Source organism: Spinacia oleracea, chromosome 5, assembly GCF_020520425.1.
Source record: "Spinacia oleracea cultivar Varoflay chromosome 5, BTI_SOV_V1, whole genome shotgun sequence".
Taxonomy (NCBI): domain Eukaryota; kingdom Viridiplantae; phylum Streptophyta; class Magnoliopsida; order Caryophyllales; family Amaranthaceae; genus Spinacia; species Spinacia oleracea.
The window spans coordinates 78026433-78046297 of record NC_079491.1 but is presented as its reverse complement, the minus strand read 5'-3'; the positions used below and the strand labels follow the sequence as shown (position 1 = coordinate 78046297).

General features: G+C 36.6%; 2 protein-coding genes and 1 long non-coding RNA gene across 6 annotated transcripts; 1 reads left to right on the top strand and 2 right to left on the bottom strand.

Annotated features, from left to right (window-relative positions):
* Positions 1–880: 880 nt before the first annotated feature.
* On the top strand, positions 881–1459 carry LOC130460713 (uncharacterized). Its single transcript, XR_008920776.1, has 3 exons — positions 881–1018; positions 1104–1205; positions 1333–1459. It is a non-coding gene; the product is annotated as an uncharacterized lncRNA (long non-coding RNA).
* A 9665-nt stretch (positions 1460–11124) lies between these two features.
* On the bottom strand, positions 11125–12026 carry LOC110777803 (uncharacterized). The gene is made up of 2 exons (XM_021982393.1): positions 11382–12026; positions 11125–11184 (listed from the first exon to the last, which is right to left on the bottom strand). The coding sequence occupies exons 1-2, from the start codon at positions 12024–12026 to the stop codon at positions 11125–11127; spliced, it is 705 nt and encodes a 234-aa protein (XP_021838085.1).
* Positions 12027–12612: 586 nt separating this feature from the next.
* Positions 12613–16060, bottom strand: LOC110777805 (ATP-dependent zinc metalloprotease FTSH, chloroplastic). Of its 4 annotated transcripts, XR_008921951.1 has the most exons (6): positions 15745–16060; positions 14729–14881; positions 14453–14633; positions 14192–14363; positions 13322–13501; positions 12613–13124 (listed from the first exon to the last, which is right to left on the bottom strand). XR_008921951.1 is itself a non-coding variant. In XM_021982394.2 (5 exons), exons 3-5 carry the CDS (start codon positions 14602–14604, stop codon positions 13397–13399), a joined length of 429 nt encoding a protein of 142 aa, XP_021838086.1. In that variant the 5' UTR covers positions 14605–14633; positions 14729–14881; positions 15745–16060; the 3' UTR covers positions 12613–13396. The 4 variants fall into 4 exon arrangements, 3 of the variants coding, with proteins under 3 accessions (XP_021838086.1, XP_021838088.1, XP_021838087.1); XM_021982394.2 differs by having other exon boundaries at positions 12613–13501; XM_021982396.2 differs by lacking the exon at positions 13322–13501.
* Positions 16061–19865: the final 3805 nt, after the last annotated feature.

The following is a 19865-nucleotide window of genomic DNA, read 5'->3' as shown; positions in this document are numbered from 1 at the left end:
TTAGTCGTGTAATAAGAATCAAATGAGTCCTTAGGTTCTTTAGTTCAAAGTTGGGAGCGGAAATGTCATTTTAGCTCTATATATGACCTATAACGACCCAACGAGCCTTAAATGTGCATAAATAGGTTGGAATGAGTTTTAGAAACTTAAAACTATGCATATTAGTCATGCAATAGGATTAAAATGAGTGTTTAGGTTCTTTAGTTCAAAGTTGGGAGCGAAAATGTCATTTTAGCTCTATATATGACCTATAACGACCCAACGAGCCATAAATGTGCATAAATAGGTTCGAATGAGTTTTAGAAACTTAAAACTATGTATATTAGTCGTGTAATAAGAATCAAATGAGTCCTTAGGTTCTTTAGTTCAAAGTTGGGAGCGAAAATGTCATTTTAGCTCTATATATGACCTATAACGACCCAACGAGCCATAAATGTGCATAAATAGGTTCGAATGAGTTTTAGAAACTTAAAACTATGCATATTAGTCGTGTAATAAGAATCAAATGAGTCCTTAGGTTCTTTAGTTCAAAGTTGGGAGCGGAAATGTCATTTTAGCTCTATATATGACCTATAACGACCCAACGAGCCTTAAATGTGCATAAATAGGTTGGAATGAGTTTTAGAAACTTAAAACTATGCATATTAGTCATGTAATAGGATTAAAATGAGTGTTTAGGTTTGTTGGAGCGGAAGTGTCATATTAGCCTAAAAATGAGTTCTTAGGTCATATTAGCCTCATTTTAGCATAAATGGTGTTTTCTACACTTATCTCATATGAGTATATGATTTCATGATATAAGAGTAGTGAGATTGTCAGATTTCCTCATTAAGTTTCTTGAGTTTGTAAGTTCTTTTGCGTACAAATTACATTAGTCTTTAAGAAACCTAAGCCAAAATCATATTCATGAGTACCCATGTTTCGTTAATTTTCTAGGGCATACCAAGTGTACAAGTGCAATGGTGGGCATTGTCCGAATAAAACGAGTTTTAAGTCGTGTAAACCCATTCATATAGAGGTATAACATGTTTCTTAATTAGCTTTTTGCTTTGTTTTTATTAAATATTGGCCTTGCAAGATAAAGTATTATGTTTCTTAATCAGTGTGCTCAACAAATCGGCGGAACTGAGTGTGGCTATTACGTTATGAAGTTCATGTTAGAGATAGTCACGTTACAACATGACTATGAAGGCCGACTAGATGAGGTAAGTAACTAATTGATTCGTATTCTAGACTATTAATACATTGTCATTAGTTGCTTGAATGTTAAAATGTGACATTTCATTTGCATTTAATCGATCTAATGCTCCATCAAATTTTTGTTTTTGTAAGGTCTATACTCCGAGGACTGCGCCTTATGCTAGTGAGGAAATTGATGTGGTTCGTGAGCAATGGGCGAAGTTTTTTACCACCAAGTATTTATTATTGACCTGAGGGCGCTTGATCGTGTTGGTTTAGATGTTATAGAACCATCTTTTATGTTAAAATGTATGCGTACGTTGAAATTGGAACGTAAATATATTTAAATGTATCGGTATGTGCACTTTTGGTTTTGGGATATATACAAAACTCCAGTTGTTGTTTTTATATTTGTTGTACAGGTTGCGTTATTCTATTATTGTTTTGACAGGTTTCTATATTTGGTGCAAGGCACTCTAGGTATCCCTAAACAAAATTAGAATTTTCCCGCCAAAAGTGCTTTGTTGCAGCGTACATATATGTTGTACGCTGCAACAAGGGAAAAAAATTTCGCAAAAATTCAGACTTGTTGCAGCGTACAAATAAATGTACGCTGCAAAAAGTTGAGTCTTTTGCAGCGTACATATATATGTACGCTGCAACAAGTCCAAATTTTTGCCAAGGCTTTTAGACCCCTGTTGCAGCGTACATACATATGTACGCTGCAAAAAACACCTTTTAGCAGCGAACATTGTACGCTGCAACAAGTTCAGACTTGTTGCAGGCCCCCCAGTTGCAGCATACAATGTACGCTGCAACAGGGGTCTAAAAGCCCGCTGCAATAAGGGTTTTTTCTACTAGTGCATGTTGATGATTACTTATACCAAGAATGATCATCAATGATTGTGTGTTGTAATTTCACAGTCTAGCTCCATAAGATATGGTATATCTAAATTAGAATGATCGAAGTCGATTAGTACTTGATTCGATCAATAATGAATCATAAAGATTTTTCCTATAATTTGTATAAACAAAATACTCAACTACCACCAAACTAAACCAAATTCGTCAAAGCTATTGAAAAGTAATTTCATAATATCTTTTCAATAATATATATATTGATGAGCGACATTTATTTCGCTCATAGCTTAGGATTTTAGTTCATTTTATTAAGATTTTATTATTATATTTGCTTAGTTTTATCGTTTTTAGTTCGTTTATTGCATTTTTGCATTTATCGTAACATTTTCTCGTCTTGCGTATATTTTAGTCGTTTTTGCTCTAAACGTGCCTTTTGTGCGCATTCTCATTGCGTAAGACTCGTTTTGAGTATTAACATGTTAATAATGTGTCATTATGCTTGTCGACAAGTTATATGTTTTGCGATTTGTAAAATGTTAAACGAATTATTATTTTGATTTTTGAATTTCAATAATATGGTTTACGATTTCTCTGTGCAGCGAAGTTTATTTGAGTGTCCAGCAGTGCGCAAACAGCCCAATAACAGCAGCAATAAGCAAGCAGAATAACAACCACAGTAGCAGCCTCACGAGCAACACAAGCAGCCACAGTTTAGCAGCTATACATCGAGTAGAATGCAGCAGCAACAAAGCTATACATCGAGTAGAATGCAGCAGCAACAAAGATCTAACAAGGAAAAATAGCAGCCACAGCAGCGCGCTACACAACAGCGGTACTTGAACAGCTACATCACGCAGCAGAACTCGCAACTATGGTGTTGTGCGATCGAACAAGCCTGGATGTGCGTTCGAACAAGACCTGCTGTGCGATCGTGGTACAACACTCGGGCGCACAAGTCAGCCTTTTGAAGTCAGTAGCTTCAGTTTTGTTGTGCGACCGAACAAGCATATATGTGCGACCGAACAAGAGGTTGTGCGACAAAACATACCCTCTATTCGATCGCACAGCTGCGCGGGTTTGAAGTTATAAAAGAAAATCGCAGCATTGTTTCGAACATGAAGATTTTACGTAATTTCATTTTTAGGATTAGCTTAGAATTCTAGAGAGAGAATTAGATTAAGGCTTAGATTAGAGGTTAGGATTAGGATTCTTAGCTTCAAATTCTTCAATTCTTAGTGGATTCAAACTCTAAATTTCAGATTTCTTTTCTCTTTCATTTGTGTTTTGTTCTTCAATTTTGTTTTCAATTTTGATGCAATTTCAACAATTCAAGGTATAATTCTTATTTTCTCTTTAATTTGTTCTTTCATTCTTTAAATGCCTCATTAATTTCGTTTAAGCTTTGATTTCATTGTTGAATTCTAGAATTAGTTTCATATTTATAATTTTCTTGAATTTTTCCCAAATTTTGATATTTGAATTTTATGAGTTTTGTTGATTCAATTAGTTTCATTAATTCAATTAGTTTCTTGATTAGGATTAGTTTTAGTTTAATTTTGATATTAATCATGCTTATTGAGTAGTCTTAGTCTAGAGACTTAGGTTGAAGCTTTGGGAATGAATTTGGGGAAATTATAGGGAAATTCATATTGATGTTGTAATTAAATTTGATTTGATGATAGGATTTCCATAACTAATGAATTAGTAGTTGCAAATGCTAGTTTAATTAGGATTGATTGGAGTGCATTATTTTGATTTGGCAAGACATTGTGAATCTCTTTGATGCATGTGAAAAGTAGGTCTCATAAGCGAGTTCTCTAATTCTAGGATCATGCGAGAGCTTTTCCTTGATTAGAGACTTAGCGTGTTCTATCCGAGAGGTGGCGAGCACATCATTAGTTGCTTTTCCCCTTTGTGTCAAGTCATTGCATAATCATTGTGTGTTGACCTTGTCCTTCCCTTAATTCAATTTCCATTGCCGATTCCCGAAATCTCTAGAATTTCTTTACTTGTTCATATTTCATACTTTTCTTGCTTTCATTAGATTAATAGATACAAAAACTCATTTTCCATTCGAACTAGATTTTGGACACATTAGATTGAAAAGTCAAACATATTCATTCTCTTGGGACGATCCCTATGCTTGCTGCTATAGTTAATATAACCGGTTAGTTAGGTGTTTACAAATTTTGTTTGATAAGGGTGTGTTCTTTCAACGACAGAAAATACCTCTATCAAAATGGCGCCGTTGCCGGGGAATGGCATCATTGTTTGATTTTTCTCTCTAGTTTACTAGTCTAGTTCATATTTCTTTTTCTCTTAGTTTTCAAATAAATTAAATTAAATTTCAAGAGTGTTCTCAATTTCTCAATTTGTTCATGAACCATTTTTGATGTATTATAATAGAGTGCACGCGGAGCTTGAATATCGTCGCATCCATGGAACTCTTAATGGTTTAAAGGGATGGGACGCTTGTAAGGCCATATATTATGGAGTGAATAGGGAAACATTTGAGAATTTTCAATCCAATTGTAATGGAGAGCTTCAATACATGCATTGGAGAGATGCCATGTCTTTCTTTGCGTGGTTTGCTAGAGTTCAATATTTTGACTCTCTTGCTTATTCTCATAATTTTTCACATCCTTGCATGAATGTCAATGATTTCCCTCATGTTTCTAATGTTAATGCTCATGAGCTTGATGACAACCATTCTCCCCATGTTGATTCTCAAAACTCCTTGCGTTGTGAATTTTCAAAATCTTGTCCGTGTCGCAATTATATTGATGAGGATGATTATGATTCATGTTATGCTAAGGATGATAATCAATCTATTGAAGGGAATGATGTTGAAAAGGGTGAGGTATTGAATATAGAGGTTGTTCCTCTTTCTCCCACCTCCCCTCCCTTGAGCGAAAGTGACTCTCACCCCATTGATGATTGACAATTGAATATTGAGAATGATTTGGTTCTTTTGGGATGTATTAGTTCTATTGAGGATATCATTGAGTGTGAAGCACCTAATTTGGTGGTTTTAGATGAATCCGAGAATAGGCATGAAGTTGTTGATGTGAATTTGATTGAAGGTTATTTTGTTGAGATTTCTTGTTCTCTTTGTGATGTGAGTGAAGTTGCTTGTGAAACTTTTGTTCCCACTCCCTTCCCTCATACCCCTTTCCGACTCAAGAAACTCGAAATTTATCCTTCCTTTCCCATCTCACTTCCTTATTTTCTCCGAGCCCCACCACTTGAGGATTCTTCCCCCTCCATTCACCCCCATGTGCCCCATTTGCCCAATCTTGAGGAATTAAGTTCTCTTGTCACCCAAAAAGAGTCCGTCGAGGAGCATGAGTCTTCTCTTTTCCCTTTTTCTCTTTCTTCTTTTGATTCTTCTTCTTATTTTCTTATTTTTCCTTTTGATTCTTCTTACTCTGGGCACCCCACCCCCCGTAGGCATAGAGTTGCATTCTACTTTGTGCTTGCTTCTCATTTGACTCTTGCCTACTTGTTACTCTTGGATATGTTTTCCATTGCATATGACAAAATATTTCGATCATTTTCGGGGTATTTACTAGAGGTAAAAGGCGTCAAGCTAATGACGTAAAAAGAGCGCTTCTCGGGAGGAAACCCGTGGGTTTTGGCCATTTGGCCCATGTATACTAATTTTTGTGCCTCAAGCTTTCTTGTTGTGGAAATCTTTGCATCTACCTTTGCCATGTCCGGTTATTCTTATTGGTGAGTTCGTTCGTTATTACGGTTCTTTGCAGGACTTGCTCCCACGACATCACCGGTAATATCCTTCTAACTCACATGCATTCTTTGGGATCGGGCATTATTATCGTGGGGCATTGGTTGGATGGGTAGTTGTGCCCCTCCTAGTTTCTTTTTAGGCCTTGAGGACATGGCCTAATTCAAGATTGGGGGGGAGATTCTATTGTTTGGATTGCTACTTTAATCTCTATGTGATGGATTGCTTGATTTTGTGAATATTTTGAATTTTGTGCATATTTCTTGATTAGTTTCATTGATTTTCTTTATTTTCGTTTCTTTTTATTTCCTTATTTTTCTTTTTCATTCTCTTTTTCTTTCTTTTTCCTTTTTCGATCTTTCGTCAAGGCAAGTTTTTCTAGCTTTTTAGGCATTATTCTTGACTTGGGCATAATAAAATTGGAGCTTGTATTCTAGAATGCTTTTATTCCTAAGTGGTAGATGTTTGCACGGTTTTCAATGTCTTGGGTCGAATATAGGATTTAGGTGTTAAGAAAGTAGGTTAGAACTTTGGGTAGCATGAGTCTTGAACCCTTGGTTTATAGTAAGACAGTGTCGTTCTCTCTAGTGACTTGGAACCGGAGAGGGTAGTATTTGCTCCCGTGTGAGGATCATGTTCATTTCAGCCCAAACACATGTTTACATATATTGAGTGGCATGGATCCTTGGCATTGACTTTCTTATATCCCGAATTTGACTTTTTCCTTCCCTAGATCGCGACCGAACTACTTTAGGGGACGATAGAGATATTTTTTTCGGTGACTATTTTTCTTTTTAGATTAGGACATCTTTTATTTTTATTTTTCATTGATATTTTTGTTTTCATTTGCCCCTTTGCTAGCCATTTGAGCCTTTCCCCTTCATTTCTTATAAGCTAATTACAAGCCTATTAGCCTTTGTTTTATTTTCACCCCTAGAAGTAATAGTGAAGCTTTGTGTTATGATGCTAGATGGTTTCGAATGATTATGCAAATTTGAGGAATGATTGGTGTTGGATTGAATGCCAAGTTTTTGGAATTATGTTGTATATAGTGAATAAATAAACAAAAGCAAAAAGAGAAAGGAAAGTTTTGAAAAAGGCAAAAATATAGAAAAACAAGGCAATGAGAATAGTTTCAATTGAAACACAAAAAAAGAGAAAATCAAATCAAGAAAAGTTCAAAAAAGAGTTTTAATTTAGTTTTGTTGTTGAATAAGCTTGGGGGTACCCCAAATAAGTGGTATGAGTTTGTTGTAGTTCGATTTGCTTGAGTAAGTTCATTTTTGCGCTTCACTTTGAGCTCCAATTTCCAAATTTGTTCCACACCCTTACCCTTACCCTCTTCGCTACACCATAAAAGCCCTCTTTACCCTTTTGAGTTGAGTCATTGTCGATGGAGGGAGGATTTGGTCAAATTTATGGAATGGGATTGTCATGCTAAGATGTCGAGTAACCTTCTCTCCTCTCTTGCAATTCTTTGTCTTTTCCGGCGCCTTCGCGACGTCATGAGAAGCTACCTTTGAGGGTGGATGGGATCTAGAGAGTTGACGCGGTAAGATCGGTTGAAGGGGGATAGATAAGTTTAACCCTTATTTCTCTTTGCTTGGCATTTGAATCCTTCACTCGACTTAGGAAATTGTTTAGCGTGCATTCGTTTATTGGTTAGTAATAGCATTCTTTTGTCCTCGTTCCATAATAAAGGCCCTTTTCTTGAATTTTGTAGTTTTCCTTTTCTTTTCTTTACTTTTTATTTATTTTGTTTTCCTTTCTTTTCTTTTCTTTTCTTTTCTTCTTCTTGGTTTGTTTTCCTTTTAGGTCTTGCCTTGATTCAATTTTTGGAAGAGTTATGGGTGTTTCTCTTTGGAAACCCTTGCGAGATCCCACTCGCCCTCATGAGCGATTGTGGGGTTCAAAGAGCTTGTTGCATGCGCTTAAAAATGCAACCGTGATTCCTACGAAAGTGAGTTAGTGTGCATTCATGTAGTTCTTATTTTCGTAATTTTGATTTTGAAAAAATAAGCTCATTCTCCTCTCCGTTTCTCATTTTAGCTTTGCTTGAGGACACGTAAAGGGTTAGCTTGGGGGAGTTTGATGAGCGATATTTATTTCGCTCATAGCTTAGGATTTTAGTTCATTTTATTAGCATTTTATTATTATTTTTTCTTAGTTTTATCGTTTTTAGTTCGTTTATTGCATTGTTGCATTTATCGTAACGTTTTCTCGTCTTGCGTATATTTTAGTCGTTTTTGCTCTAAACGTGCCTTTTGTGCGCATTCTCATTGCGTAAGAGTCGTTTTGAGTATTAACGTGTTAATAATGTGTCATTATGCTTGTCGACGAGTTATATGTTTTGCGATTTATAAAAATGTTAAACGAATTATTATTTTGATTTTCGAATTTCAATAATATGCTTTACGATTTCTCTGTCCAGCGACGTTTATTTGAGTGTCCAGCAGTGGGCAAACAACCAAATAACAACAGCAATAATCAAGCAGAGTAGCAGCCTCATAAGCAACACAAGCAGCCACGGTTTAGCAGCTATACATCAAGTAGAATGCAGCATCAACAAAGCTATACATCGATTAGAATGTAGCAGCAACAAAGCTATACATCGATTAGAATGCAGCAGCAAAAAAGTAGCTAACAAGGAAAAATAGCAGCCACAACAGCGCGCTACACAACAGCAGTACTTGAACAGCTACAACGCGCAGAAGAACTCGCAGCTATGGTGTTGTGCGATCGAACAAGCCTGGATGTGCGTTCGAACAAGACCTGTTGTGCGATCGTGGTACAACACTCGGGCGCACAAGTCAGCCTTTTGAAGTCAGTAGCTTCTGTTTTGTTGTGCGACCGAACAAGCATATATGTGCGACTGAACAAGAGGTTGTGCGACAGAACATACCCAATATTCGATCGCACAGCTGCGCGGGTTTGAAGTTATAAAACAAAATCGCAGCATTGTTTCGAAAAGGAAGATTTTACGTAATTTCATTTTTGGGATTAACTTAGAATTCTATAGAGAGAATTAGATTAGGGCTTAGATTAGAGGTTAGGATTCTTAGCTTCAAATTCTTCAATTCTTAGTGGATTCAAACTCTAAATTTCAGATTTCTTTTCTCTTTCATTTGAGTTTTGTTCTTCAATTTTGTTCTTCAATTTTGATGCAATTTTAACAATTCAAGGTATAATTCTTACTTTTCTCTTTAATTTGTTCTTTCATTCTTTAAATGCCTCATGAATTTCGTTTAAGCTTTGATTTTACGGATATTTCATGAGATACCCCCGAGGTTTAAGTTAATTCACCAGGTACCCTCGTTGTTTCAGTAATCTACCAGGTACCCCTCAGGTTTTATTTTCTCGCATGACTTAACCCTGCCGTTAAGTGGCCGTTAGAAACTTTTTTTCACCAGGTACCCTCGTAATTTATTTCACCAGGTACCCCTGAGGTACTTTAGGTTTTCACCAGGTGCCCTTGTGTTTTATGGTAATTTCACCAGATACCCCTGCTCACCAACGGCTAGTTTTTTTTAAAAAACTAGCCGTTGGTGAGCCTTCTCTATTTAAAGGGGGAGCAGCAGCAACTCTTCACTACAAATTTCTGATCTTCTCATTAACCAACTCATATTTTCCCTATTTCCCAACTCACTTTCAAATGAGCTCATATTCTCAATCCCAATCTTCATCTACTACGTATGAATCCTCATACGTTGTAGTTCCAAACAAAACATGCAACATATGTGGAAAAAATTTGCAATAAGAAGTTCTGAAACAATGAAAAATCCTCAAAGACTATATTACAAGTGTGACTTATGTGACAACTTCAAGTGGTGCAAGGGAAGCATTGAGCAACCACTGCCAATCAGAAACAACAGAGGCACAAAGGAAGGAGAAATTGAAGAAAACAGAAGCTTGAATGAAGAAATTCACCAAATGAAGAAGAAACTCAAGAAACAAAAGAAATTAATGCATGGAACTATCAAAATTGGCATTGTAATGTTTTTTATTCTAGTATTTGTAATGAGAAAGTGAATGATGACATTTCATCAATAATATGATATTTCATTTCCGAATTAAGTAGCTTTACAAAAGTGTGCCCCCGACACGCAAAAACTTTAAGTGTAGCTTTACAAAAACTTGCTCCCATTGGCAAAAGATATACATGATAAGTTTAGCAAAAAGTTATGCACAAATCACAATATCAAGTACGCTTCATTTTTCCCTTACTTGATGCATTACGTTGTTGCTGTGAACTGGAAGCACCTTGATCTCCCCCTTGCTGTGAACCAGCTGCACCAGAACCAGTTGCACCAGCAGAACCAGAAGCACCAGCAGCAGCAGGAGCAGCCTTCTTTTGCTTTGCAGTGGCCCCACCTCTGCATGTCCTTGCATTGTGTCCCACCTCCTTGCACTTACCACACTTCACATTGCTGTTTCTCTTTCCCCTTTTTGGATCATGTTTACCTCTTTTTCTCAGTTTAGGGGGTCTACCTGATGCTCTCTTTATGGGTGGTGGGAGGATAATAGGAAGGTCAAAAGAAGGCCATTGGGTTGGGTCTGGCATGGGGTGTATGTGCTCTGATTAAGTTAACTTGTACGCTTGCCCTTTGAAGTAGTGAGACACAAAATCAGTAGCCTCAAGTCTTTGGTGGTAAATAACACTAAGGCCATGTCTGTAAGGTATACCAGATATTTGCCATACTCCACAACCACAAGTCCTTGCATCAAACTTATTAGGGTATTTGACAGCCCCCTCTTTCACTTCATATTCCCCTCCCCCAGCAACTGTTACAGAACAAAACCTAGACTGTTGACTCCTCTCTTCTATTACCCCAGCAGCATATTTAGTCAATTGGTTTGGTCCCATTTCTATAGCCTTGTCAAATCTAGACCCAATCTTCTTCATACACCAACTCCTAGCCTCTATTAGGTCCAAGCATCCAAGCACAAACAAAATAAAGCAGCAAAACAGAAAATGTATTAAAAAAAGGACAGGGGTGGTGTAAAACATATGCAGCCACAGTGTAAAAAGAAGTAAAGACATAACATTTACCTTCCATCAGAGTGTACACTGGCATGTCTCTAAAAGGCTTGGTACAAGCGTTGAAAGATTCAACAAAATTGGTGGTGTTGTGATCACAAACCACATGTGGTTCAAACTTGTGCCTTGACCACTGCTCTGGCACTTGGGACAGATAATCCACAGCCTTTGGATCAATTTTGGCAATCTTCTCCATTGCCTTGTTGTACACATATGGGTTGTATGCATTTGCAGCAACCCAGAAGGACTTATGGAAGGCAGTTCCATGCCAGCCAGCTTGTTTACAGTTGGAGTACAAGTGTTAGGCACACACTCTCCTTGTTGCTCTGGGGAACACTTCATAAACAGCACCATCCACACCCTATATCAGACACATAAACACTACATCAGACACATATACAATTCATTAGTAATTCAAAAAATCTAATTCACTGGATACCCCTGAGATATCTTCTATTTTCACCAGATACCCCTGAGGTATCTTAAATTTTCACCAGATACCCCTGAGGTATCTGAGATTTTCACCAGATACCCCTATGAAAAAGCAATAAATCTTACCCTCATTCTGTCACTTATGAAAGCCCAGTCCTCTCTGTGCACACCAAAGTTTCTGAACATTTCTCTCAAGCATCTGAAGAAGTATGCCCAAGTGTCTCCAGTTTCTCCATCAACAATCCCATAAGCAATTGGGAATATCTCACTGTTCCCATCTATGGCAATTGCAGTGAGCATTTGTCCCTTGTAGGTTCCACTGAGGTGAGCACCATCAATGCCAATAATTGGCCTACAACCTTCAAAAAACCCCTTGATCATGCAACCAAAAGAAAAGAAACATGACGTAAAGTGAGGGGTTGCACCAACAATCTCCTTAGTCCATGTCACAAGAGCATAGCTTCCGGGATTTGTCCTCTTGATCATCTCTGCATAAGCTGGCAGCAGACCATAGGACTCACTAAACCCCCCATGAATCAACTCCTTAGCCATGTTTCTTACCTTATACAACAACCTCAACTTCACTTCAATCCTAAACATCACCCTGCATCTTTCTTGTAGGCCCTCAACAGGATAGTCAGGATTAGATTTAATATCCTCCATGAGTTTCTTACACAACCACTCAGAACTAACCATGGGGTTAGCATCTAATCTGCCACACAGTTTGTGCTCCCCTGTCAAACTCTTAATTGCCCAACTAACCCCATCCATGAGCATAGATGCATGAATCCTCCAGTTGCATTGTTCTTGATAACACCTTGCTGTGAACCTCTTAGAATCATGCTTACACTACTACAAAAAAGGGCATAGAGTACTGTTGAAATACACTTTATATGACGCCTTAGAGGCGTTCTCCAACTCAACGCGCTATAAAGTTTATAAAACGGGTAAAAGAAGCGTTTTATATACCTAGTCATAAAGTACAGTGATAAGAGATAAGCGTCCTCTATTCCCTTCCTAAAATCAGAAAATGAAAAAGGAATATAGACGGTTAACGTACATAACCGTCTCTTATGCTCTATAATAAAGCGCGCCTTTCGTACATAACTGTCCTCTATTCTTCCTGTTAAATATTGAGACACAGAACACCTTCCGTACATAGGCGTACTATATACTTCCTGTTTAATATTAAAATAGAAAGCAGTTTCCTTACACAACCGTTCTATATTCTACCTTTTTTTTTTAATATTATTCAAAAATAGCTGCACACGCATCCCTAAAATAGGATATTACGATTCTAGGTCCTGTATGTAAACCAAATTTAAATAGATTAAATAAAAATGATATCCACACGATCTTTCCAAAAGTCATTTCATTGAATAATAAATAATATTGTTCATTCAATAACAAAATCCTATTATTCATTGACAAAATATAAATGATCTACACAAGTATGCCAAACACAAAATCCAATATAAATTAAAAAAAAATTAAAAAAAACAAAAAAAAAATGTAGCAGAAGAGCTTCTGTAGCACCAGCAACGTATTGGGGATTGTGTAGCAGCAGCAACTGGGAATGGTGTAGCAGCAACAATAGCAGGTTCTGCAGCAACAACAGTGTTGCTTCTGCAGCAACAGCAAGAACAATATTGGTGGAATTTTCTACTGGTGGTAGACTAGCTTGGCAGTTCGTCTGCAAAACTGAGGTAATTAACCATCTCCTTGAGCTAGCTTAAACCACAATAGATCATCGTCGTCATCATCATCTTCATCGTTACTTGGTTAGTGATATTCGGTAACGATTGAGATCCACCTCTCCCTTAGCTCGTCAATTGTAGTTTGAGAATATGTGGGAGCTTTGTTAAAATACTACAAGACAAGTTAAAATGTAAGAGTAAGAACTAACAAATGATCATGATAAAATTGAGATGAGGGTATCAAAGGAGGCAGAATGGTTGATCATTTTTCGAACTCTTAATGCATGATTATCTTAATTGAACAAACAACATAGTTCCTAATGTCACAAGTGTGCAGTGGGATTGTAATGGATGGTACTAATGGCCCACCTGCCAATTGGTTTACAAGCCAGCATAAATAGTATTTAACAAAGAACAGCAAGCAATACAACAGCAACAACAGAATTATAGGGAGGTGCAGACACAAGTCCAGATTGTTGCCCCTCTCACAATGTTCTTGAGTAATTGCATTCTTCCGTTCTCCAATCTACATTCCCCAGTTTTTGAACACTGCAATATGCAGCTTGCAGAGTTAAAGGGATCTGTGCTCATCAAACTAAAAAACTTACTATGTCATAATTTAATTTCATACTACATATGTAGTTATCTGTGAGTATCTGTTCCAAATTTATCATAACTGTATAATAAATAACTTACTATAAATGTCAAACTTAATTTAAAACATTTTAAAGTGAGTCTGGAATAGAGTTTGAAAAAATAAAATTAAAAATAAGTCAAATTAGTGGAAAGTTGATCCGACAGAGTTTGTAATATGAGGTAAAATCTAACTAATAAACTTATAGTACTCTGTAGTAAAGTAAAATCAGGAATGTGGCATTAACTAACAAGTTTGTATGTGCTACTTGTTGAATATGATTTCTGGTAATTAGTTTGGAGTTGATTAAATGGGAATGCATGCTGACATCCATTGAACAAACAGGATGCATAGTGAATTCAACGTATGAGCTCCTCCGAGAGGTCTGGCCGGTCCTTGTAGATTCTGATGGTGTTTATGTCTTCCCCCTCCTTTTTTCATCTTTAGGTGTATTACTCATCCCCCAATTGTTTTGTTTTTTTGGTTACGCAGTTGAAGTTAAAACTAATCTCGAGTTGAAGAGAACATGGCCATATACAAGTTCCAGAACTAGGTCAATGGTAGACTGTAAGCATGTAAGGTTGACAATCCAATAATGTGCTTACCTGCTGGCCCAAGAACGAGTTTCCACCAGCTCCACTGACAGCAAGTTGTCCAATTTTCTTGCTGAACCCAAATCTTTCGATCCTCTGCCTAGCCACCCGTGAAACTTGCATGAAGTCACTTGATGCACCTGTTACGACAGTGTTTTCACCAAATATTACCTCATCAGCTACCCTGCAAAACAACAGGGAATTTCAGAGTCAACACCAAGACTTAAATGATCATGTTATATGCTGAAAATAACTATTAATGACGCTACAGACCTGCCACTAAGAGCAACATCCATTTGATTTTCGAGATAGCTTCTACTGTAGAGGCCTGATTCTAGCCTTTCCTCACTGGGGGCAAAGAATTTAAGACCACCCGCTTGGCCAAGAATGATTGAAATTTTGGGTACAGGATCATATTCAGGCATGAGAGCGCCCACTAAGGCATGGCCGACCTCTGCACAAAAAGGAAAGCTTAAAACAGTTACAACCTATAGGCTAGCACTATCAGGCGAGAAGATTACTAGGCTTGATCATCTTATCTTAACCCACCATGATATGCTGCTAAATGCTTCTTCTCCTCGGAAACATCTGCGTTTTTCTTCTCTGGACCAGCAATGATCCTCTCTAGAGCATATTATTCTCATCACTGTAAATAGCAAGAATGCAAATTACAATGATCCTAGCACATTGCAGTATTAGAACCTGGGAGCAACCAACATTGTAATTTGTAAACATCATATTAACCTAAACAAGACAATGACCTTATAACAGACCACCTCAACTCAAGGCAAGGGCAGAAAAAGGGGGTTATGAGGATTGGATATGTGCATTCCCTTGCATCATCCAAACTGGTTACTTTCCCCAAACACATTTTGTATAATAACCAGGTGTCTTAATTGTAATAGATGAAAACAACTAGGTGCCTTAATTGAAAAAGATGAAAACAAAAGACAAAGAAATCCCACCTTTAGGTTTACAGAACTAATTTGACATGAGTTTGTAAAATGAAAAATGCATATTCAAAATCCCTAGTGAACCTCAAGGCTACAGTTTCATCTATAAGCTAGCATAGTTATGGTAAAATGACAAGCTTGCATCATCATCATCATCTACACAAACTAATTTTCGTAATATATTGCTAGAATTACACAAATTTCTTCTTTCTTCGTTAATGCCTAAAACTTCAGATAAACAAATCATCTGGTCAAATAAAATTTTTATTCCAAAGAAGTATGACAATTTTCCCCCTCCTCCTCTTTCTTTCTTTAACTGGGAATTTCAATATAACTCGACTTAAATCATATAAACATAAAACAAAATCAGTTTAAAGGACTTAGTTTATCAGATTTATTCGGCAAAAATTCATGAATTGTTCGGTTTAATTATTAATCAAGCATCAATGAACCGATCTAAAAATTGAATGAAAGATTCTTCCACATACGTATAAAGAGTTTACACAAAGAATTTCATACTTTGACATTGCAATTTGATAATTAACAATATTCATAATCCCTAGGGTTATTAGTTGAAGGATAAATATACAGAAAAAAATTAAGGATACCAACCTTGAAATTTGGAGTGGTGGGGAGTCGATCGGCGTTCACCGGATGTTGAAAAGGAGCGGCGGCGGCATTGCAATACGGCAGTACAGAGGTACGGCGAGGGAGAACGGGTGGTGGTGCGCGTTTTTGGGATTTGGTTTTGCGGGAGATGGATTTTGGCCTTTTGGGGTTTGTATTCTGTGAAACACCAGTAATACGAGTAGTTGGGTTTTACTGATTAGAGTTTCATTTGAATTTGGTTTTGGGTTTTGGTTTAACCCTAAAATCTAATTTTTGTTCAATTAATTAGATTTAGTTTTATTTTCATTCTGCCGTCAATGTTGATAGTAATGCATCTATCAGTACTGCTTTATATGTTACTAGTCTTATATGCACGCGATGCGTGCGAGATTATATAAAAACTAAAAAAAATGTGTTGTTACAACTAATCACCATAAATAATAGGCAAGAAAAATTATTTGCAATAGACATCATTTCTACTTAATAAAATCTAATTTCAGAAATAATATAATACTTATTCCCGTACACATTGAAAAATCTTAATTGTAATACCGAAATAAATAAATTAACACTTACATAGTATAAAATAGTGTGTTTCGCAATTTATTTTTCTCACAATGTACTTGCCTAACCACATGCGCGCACTCCTTCGCCCAATTAATGTGCATCACATAACTAACATTAAGTATAAAAATCCTAGATTAAAATCTTCAAATATTGGTGGAGGTAGCCCACGAAAAAACTTCTGAAGTTTGAGAATTCTTTTTCCATTACCCGGACTATTGTGTCCATTAAGGTGAATAAACGTTAATAATTTTCCTTTTAATTTTAAATAAAATATGAGGTACTTAAAATTATAAGTTTATGTAGTCATAGTAGATTGAAGCCTGTTGAAGGATTAATTTTATTTTCTTTAGAAGAAAAAAAAGTAATGATTTTATTTTAGTAGCTAAGTAGTCTAAAATGTGTTGTGCAAGGTCTTATAGTACCGTTACTTTCAAATGATCACTTTTATCAGATAGCATAAGTTGAAGCAATATTTGACCTATAATCAGATAAAAAAATTCCTTTAAAAAATCAGATATTAATTTAGATATTTTACATTATCACGTGAGTTCAAGAATAAAGAACTTTTCGATTCGTACTGAGTACCTTAGAATAGTTACAATATTAATCCTCTTTTCTTTCCATTATATGTTATCATGTGATTACATTTGTCGTATTTTGATATTACATACCTTGATATTCATTTTTATACATTTGTAAAAAGACGTATCATTTTATCGATATTATTAAGTTTTTTTAATTAAATATTTTTATTACCTTATCAATATTATCTCACCAAATTACTTCAATCAAACTTGTCTTAATAAAGACAAAAACTATACTTCACCTCATATATTCTAGAAAATGGTCGTATATAAGTCAAAAATTAAAGAGCACTAAAGGAGTAAAAAACTAAAGACCCTTAATTAAGACTCAAAAATTAGAGAGCACTAAAGGAGTGAAGAGTTGTCATCATCCACAATCGTCTAATCCCTTTCTCTCGCCTCTTCGTCACTCTCTCCTCTTTGTCGACAACAACACCACCATCAACATCAATTAAGAAGGAGATCTGCCCAAAGATGGTGACAATAGTCCCACCAATTAATCTCTGCTCCCCGTTGTGTCCTCTCAAGAGAACTCAACTCTTAACTATGTAACGACGCAACTCTGTCATCCTCCTCTCCAATTAACTTTTCTATGCTGTTGAGATCGTGTGGAGTTCAAATCGCCAAGTCTGGAATTTGATTTAGGAAAGCCTTGATCTTCAAATAAGAAAGGGTGGAAAGACAATGATTTGATCACTACCCAATTACGACATGCATGATCAGGTATGGCTTCCCACTCTTCTTATTTAGGCTAACCATTATTGGGGTTTCCTGCATCGTTCCGCCGCTGATGGTGGTTGTGATGTCTAATTTTATTTATCTGTTAAATTTGAGAATTGTACTTTATCACGATCTTCTTTTGATTTGTAGTGGAGGAATATTTATAAGGATTGTTAATTGTTTCCTAAAGGAAAATGAGAGATATTTCCGGCGTGATTTACAACTGTAATTAAGTACTCCGTTTTTTTTTTTTTTGATTTTTTGACTTTGTAATTTGCTTTCTTGCAGGTGTAGGGATTAATTGTTATTGACTTATTTGTGTATGGATTAATTGTTATTGACTTATTTGCTGTAAATTTTCACAATTGATTGATTCTATACGTTAGAATTTCTTGATTGATGAATAGTATTAAATAGTCAATTTTGTAAATTAATTCAATTTGATTAAAAAATCAGTTAGCTGTATGGATTAATTGTTTTCTTTGCTGTAAATTTTCATAATTGATTGACTATGTACGTTAGAATTTCGTTATTGATGATTAGCGTTAGATACGTTTTCTAAATTAATTTAATTTGGTAAAAAAAAGTTTCAGTTATTTTAATCTGTATTTTGTAAAGAGGCATCAAAGGGTATTGTTGTCTATTCAATAGGGGACACCAAAAGTTCAATTACTAAATTGACCTCAGGTGTTCCCTTATAGAATAGAGATGAGTCTTATATATGTATTTATTTATTTTAATTATTTTTTTATTATGGTAAAAAATACGAAATTGTTAAGTGAGGCATGCGCTCTATATTCTTTTTCCCATGGAACAGTTATAAGGGAAAGGCGTTCTATATTCTCCTGGAAACGCCTATTACACTTAAGCGTTCTCTATCCAGTGTCACTTATTCCAACTATTGTAGTAGTGTTATCCGGAGTCAAAGCAAACCCTTCTTGGATACATAAATCCCTTAACACCCCTAGGAAGAGTTCTTTGCTTGAGAAAATCATCCAAGGTTCCAGTTTAATCTCCCCATAAAGCATCTCCCCCACAAGTTTTCCATTCCTGTACACCTTATCCAAAGGTGATTCCCCGTCTAATAAATCCTCAAAGGTCTTTTCACCCGCATCCACTTCCAAAAGGTCTTCCTCCTCCACATCAGAATCCACAAACTGTGTCACATCATCATCTTCCCCCTCATCAGATACATAAAATTCCTCATCCTCACTCTCCTCATCATCATCTTCTGACATAGGACCATCACCCTCCCTGACTGGAATCTCCTCAGATTGCCCACCCCTCCTAAACCTGCTACTACTTCTGTTAGAACTCCTCTCCTTTGCTACAAATGTTCCAAGCCTCTTAGCACTACTTCTAGGAACCCTAAACCCTGTTTGTCTAGGTGGATGAGTTTTATGCTTCTTAGCAGTTGATTGTGGTTGAGGTTGTGGAGCAGGGTCAGTTTGAGGCTCTGTTTGTGGCTCTGTTTGTGGCTCTGTTTGAGGCTCTGTTTGTGGGGGTGAAAGGGGGGACTGAACATGAGATCTTTGTGGAGATGAGGGATGGGTAGGTGATGTATGTGGTGGAGAAGAGGGATGGGTAGGTGATGTGTGTGGTGGAGAGGGGTGGGAATGATCAGTTTGTGGTGGAGATGAGGGATGGGTAGGTGGTTGTGATTCAGGTGGTGGTTGTGACATCCCACTTACCATCTCCTCAGGTTGACTATACACCCTATAATACTCAACACTCATGTCATCGCACGATATTATTGGGACCTCAACAGCCACAGTGTACCTCAACAACTCATCCTGTTCTTGTTTTCTCAATAACTCTTCCTGCTCTCTCCTCAACTCCTCCTCCCCAGCCCTCTGAATTTCCTCTTGCCTACATCTAAGAGCTTCTTCTTCGGCTCGCTTCTCATCCTCCATTTTTTTGACAAGTTTCTTAAACATAACCCTTTGGTCTAATGTTGATTCCTCACAGAATACCTCTATAGTATCTGTTCCCCTAAACTCATCAAACATCAACTGAACATGACCATCTTCATATAACTCGATTGACTTGCCCGATTTAGGATCCTTATAATACAATCTAAAATTCCTAGACAAGAACACACCTTGCTTAACTGAATCCAAAAAAATACTCCTAAGCATCCCCATGAAATCAGTGGCACGAACATCCTCTATCCTAACATCAAAATCTGACCCATTATAGTGACACAACAACCACAATGCTCCCCTCATTCCTAAACAAACAATCGAACAATTA

Excerpts from the sequence above, each read along its gene's own strand:
- LOC110777805 (XM_021982394.2), bottom strand. The coding sequence starts at position 14,604 with ATGCCTGAATATGATCCTGTACCCAAAATTTCAATCATTCTTGGCCAA. Across the intron at positions 14,364-14,452 it reads GATGTTGCTCTTAGTGGCAG|GGTAGCTGATGAGGTAATAT; the intron begins GTCTGTAGCGTC and ends GTTGTTTTGCAG. Across the intron at positions 13,502-14,191 it reads ACTCGTTCTTGGGCCAGCAG|TGTTCAAAAACTGGGGAATG; the intron begins GTAAGCACATTA and ends TGCATATTGCAG.
- LOC110777803 (XM_021982393.1), bottom strand. The coding sequence starts at position 12,026 with ATGGATGGGGTTAGTTGGGCAATTAAGAGTTTGACAGGGGAGCACAAA. Across the intron at positions 11,185-11,381 it reads TCATAAGTGACAGAATGAGG|GGTGTGGATGGTGCTGTTTA; the intron begins GTAAGATTTATT and ends TGTCTGATATAG.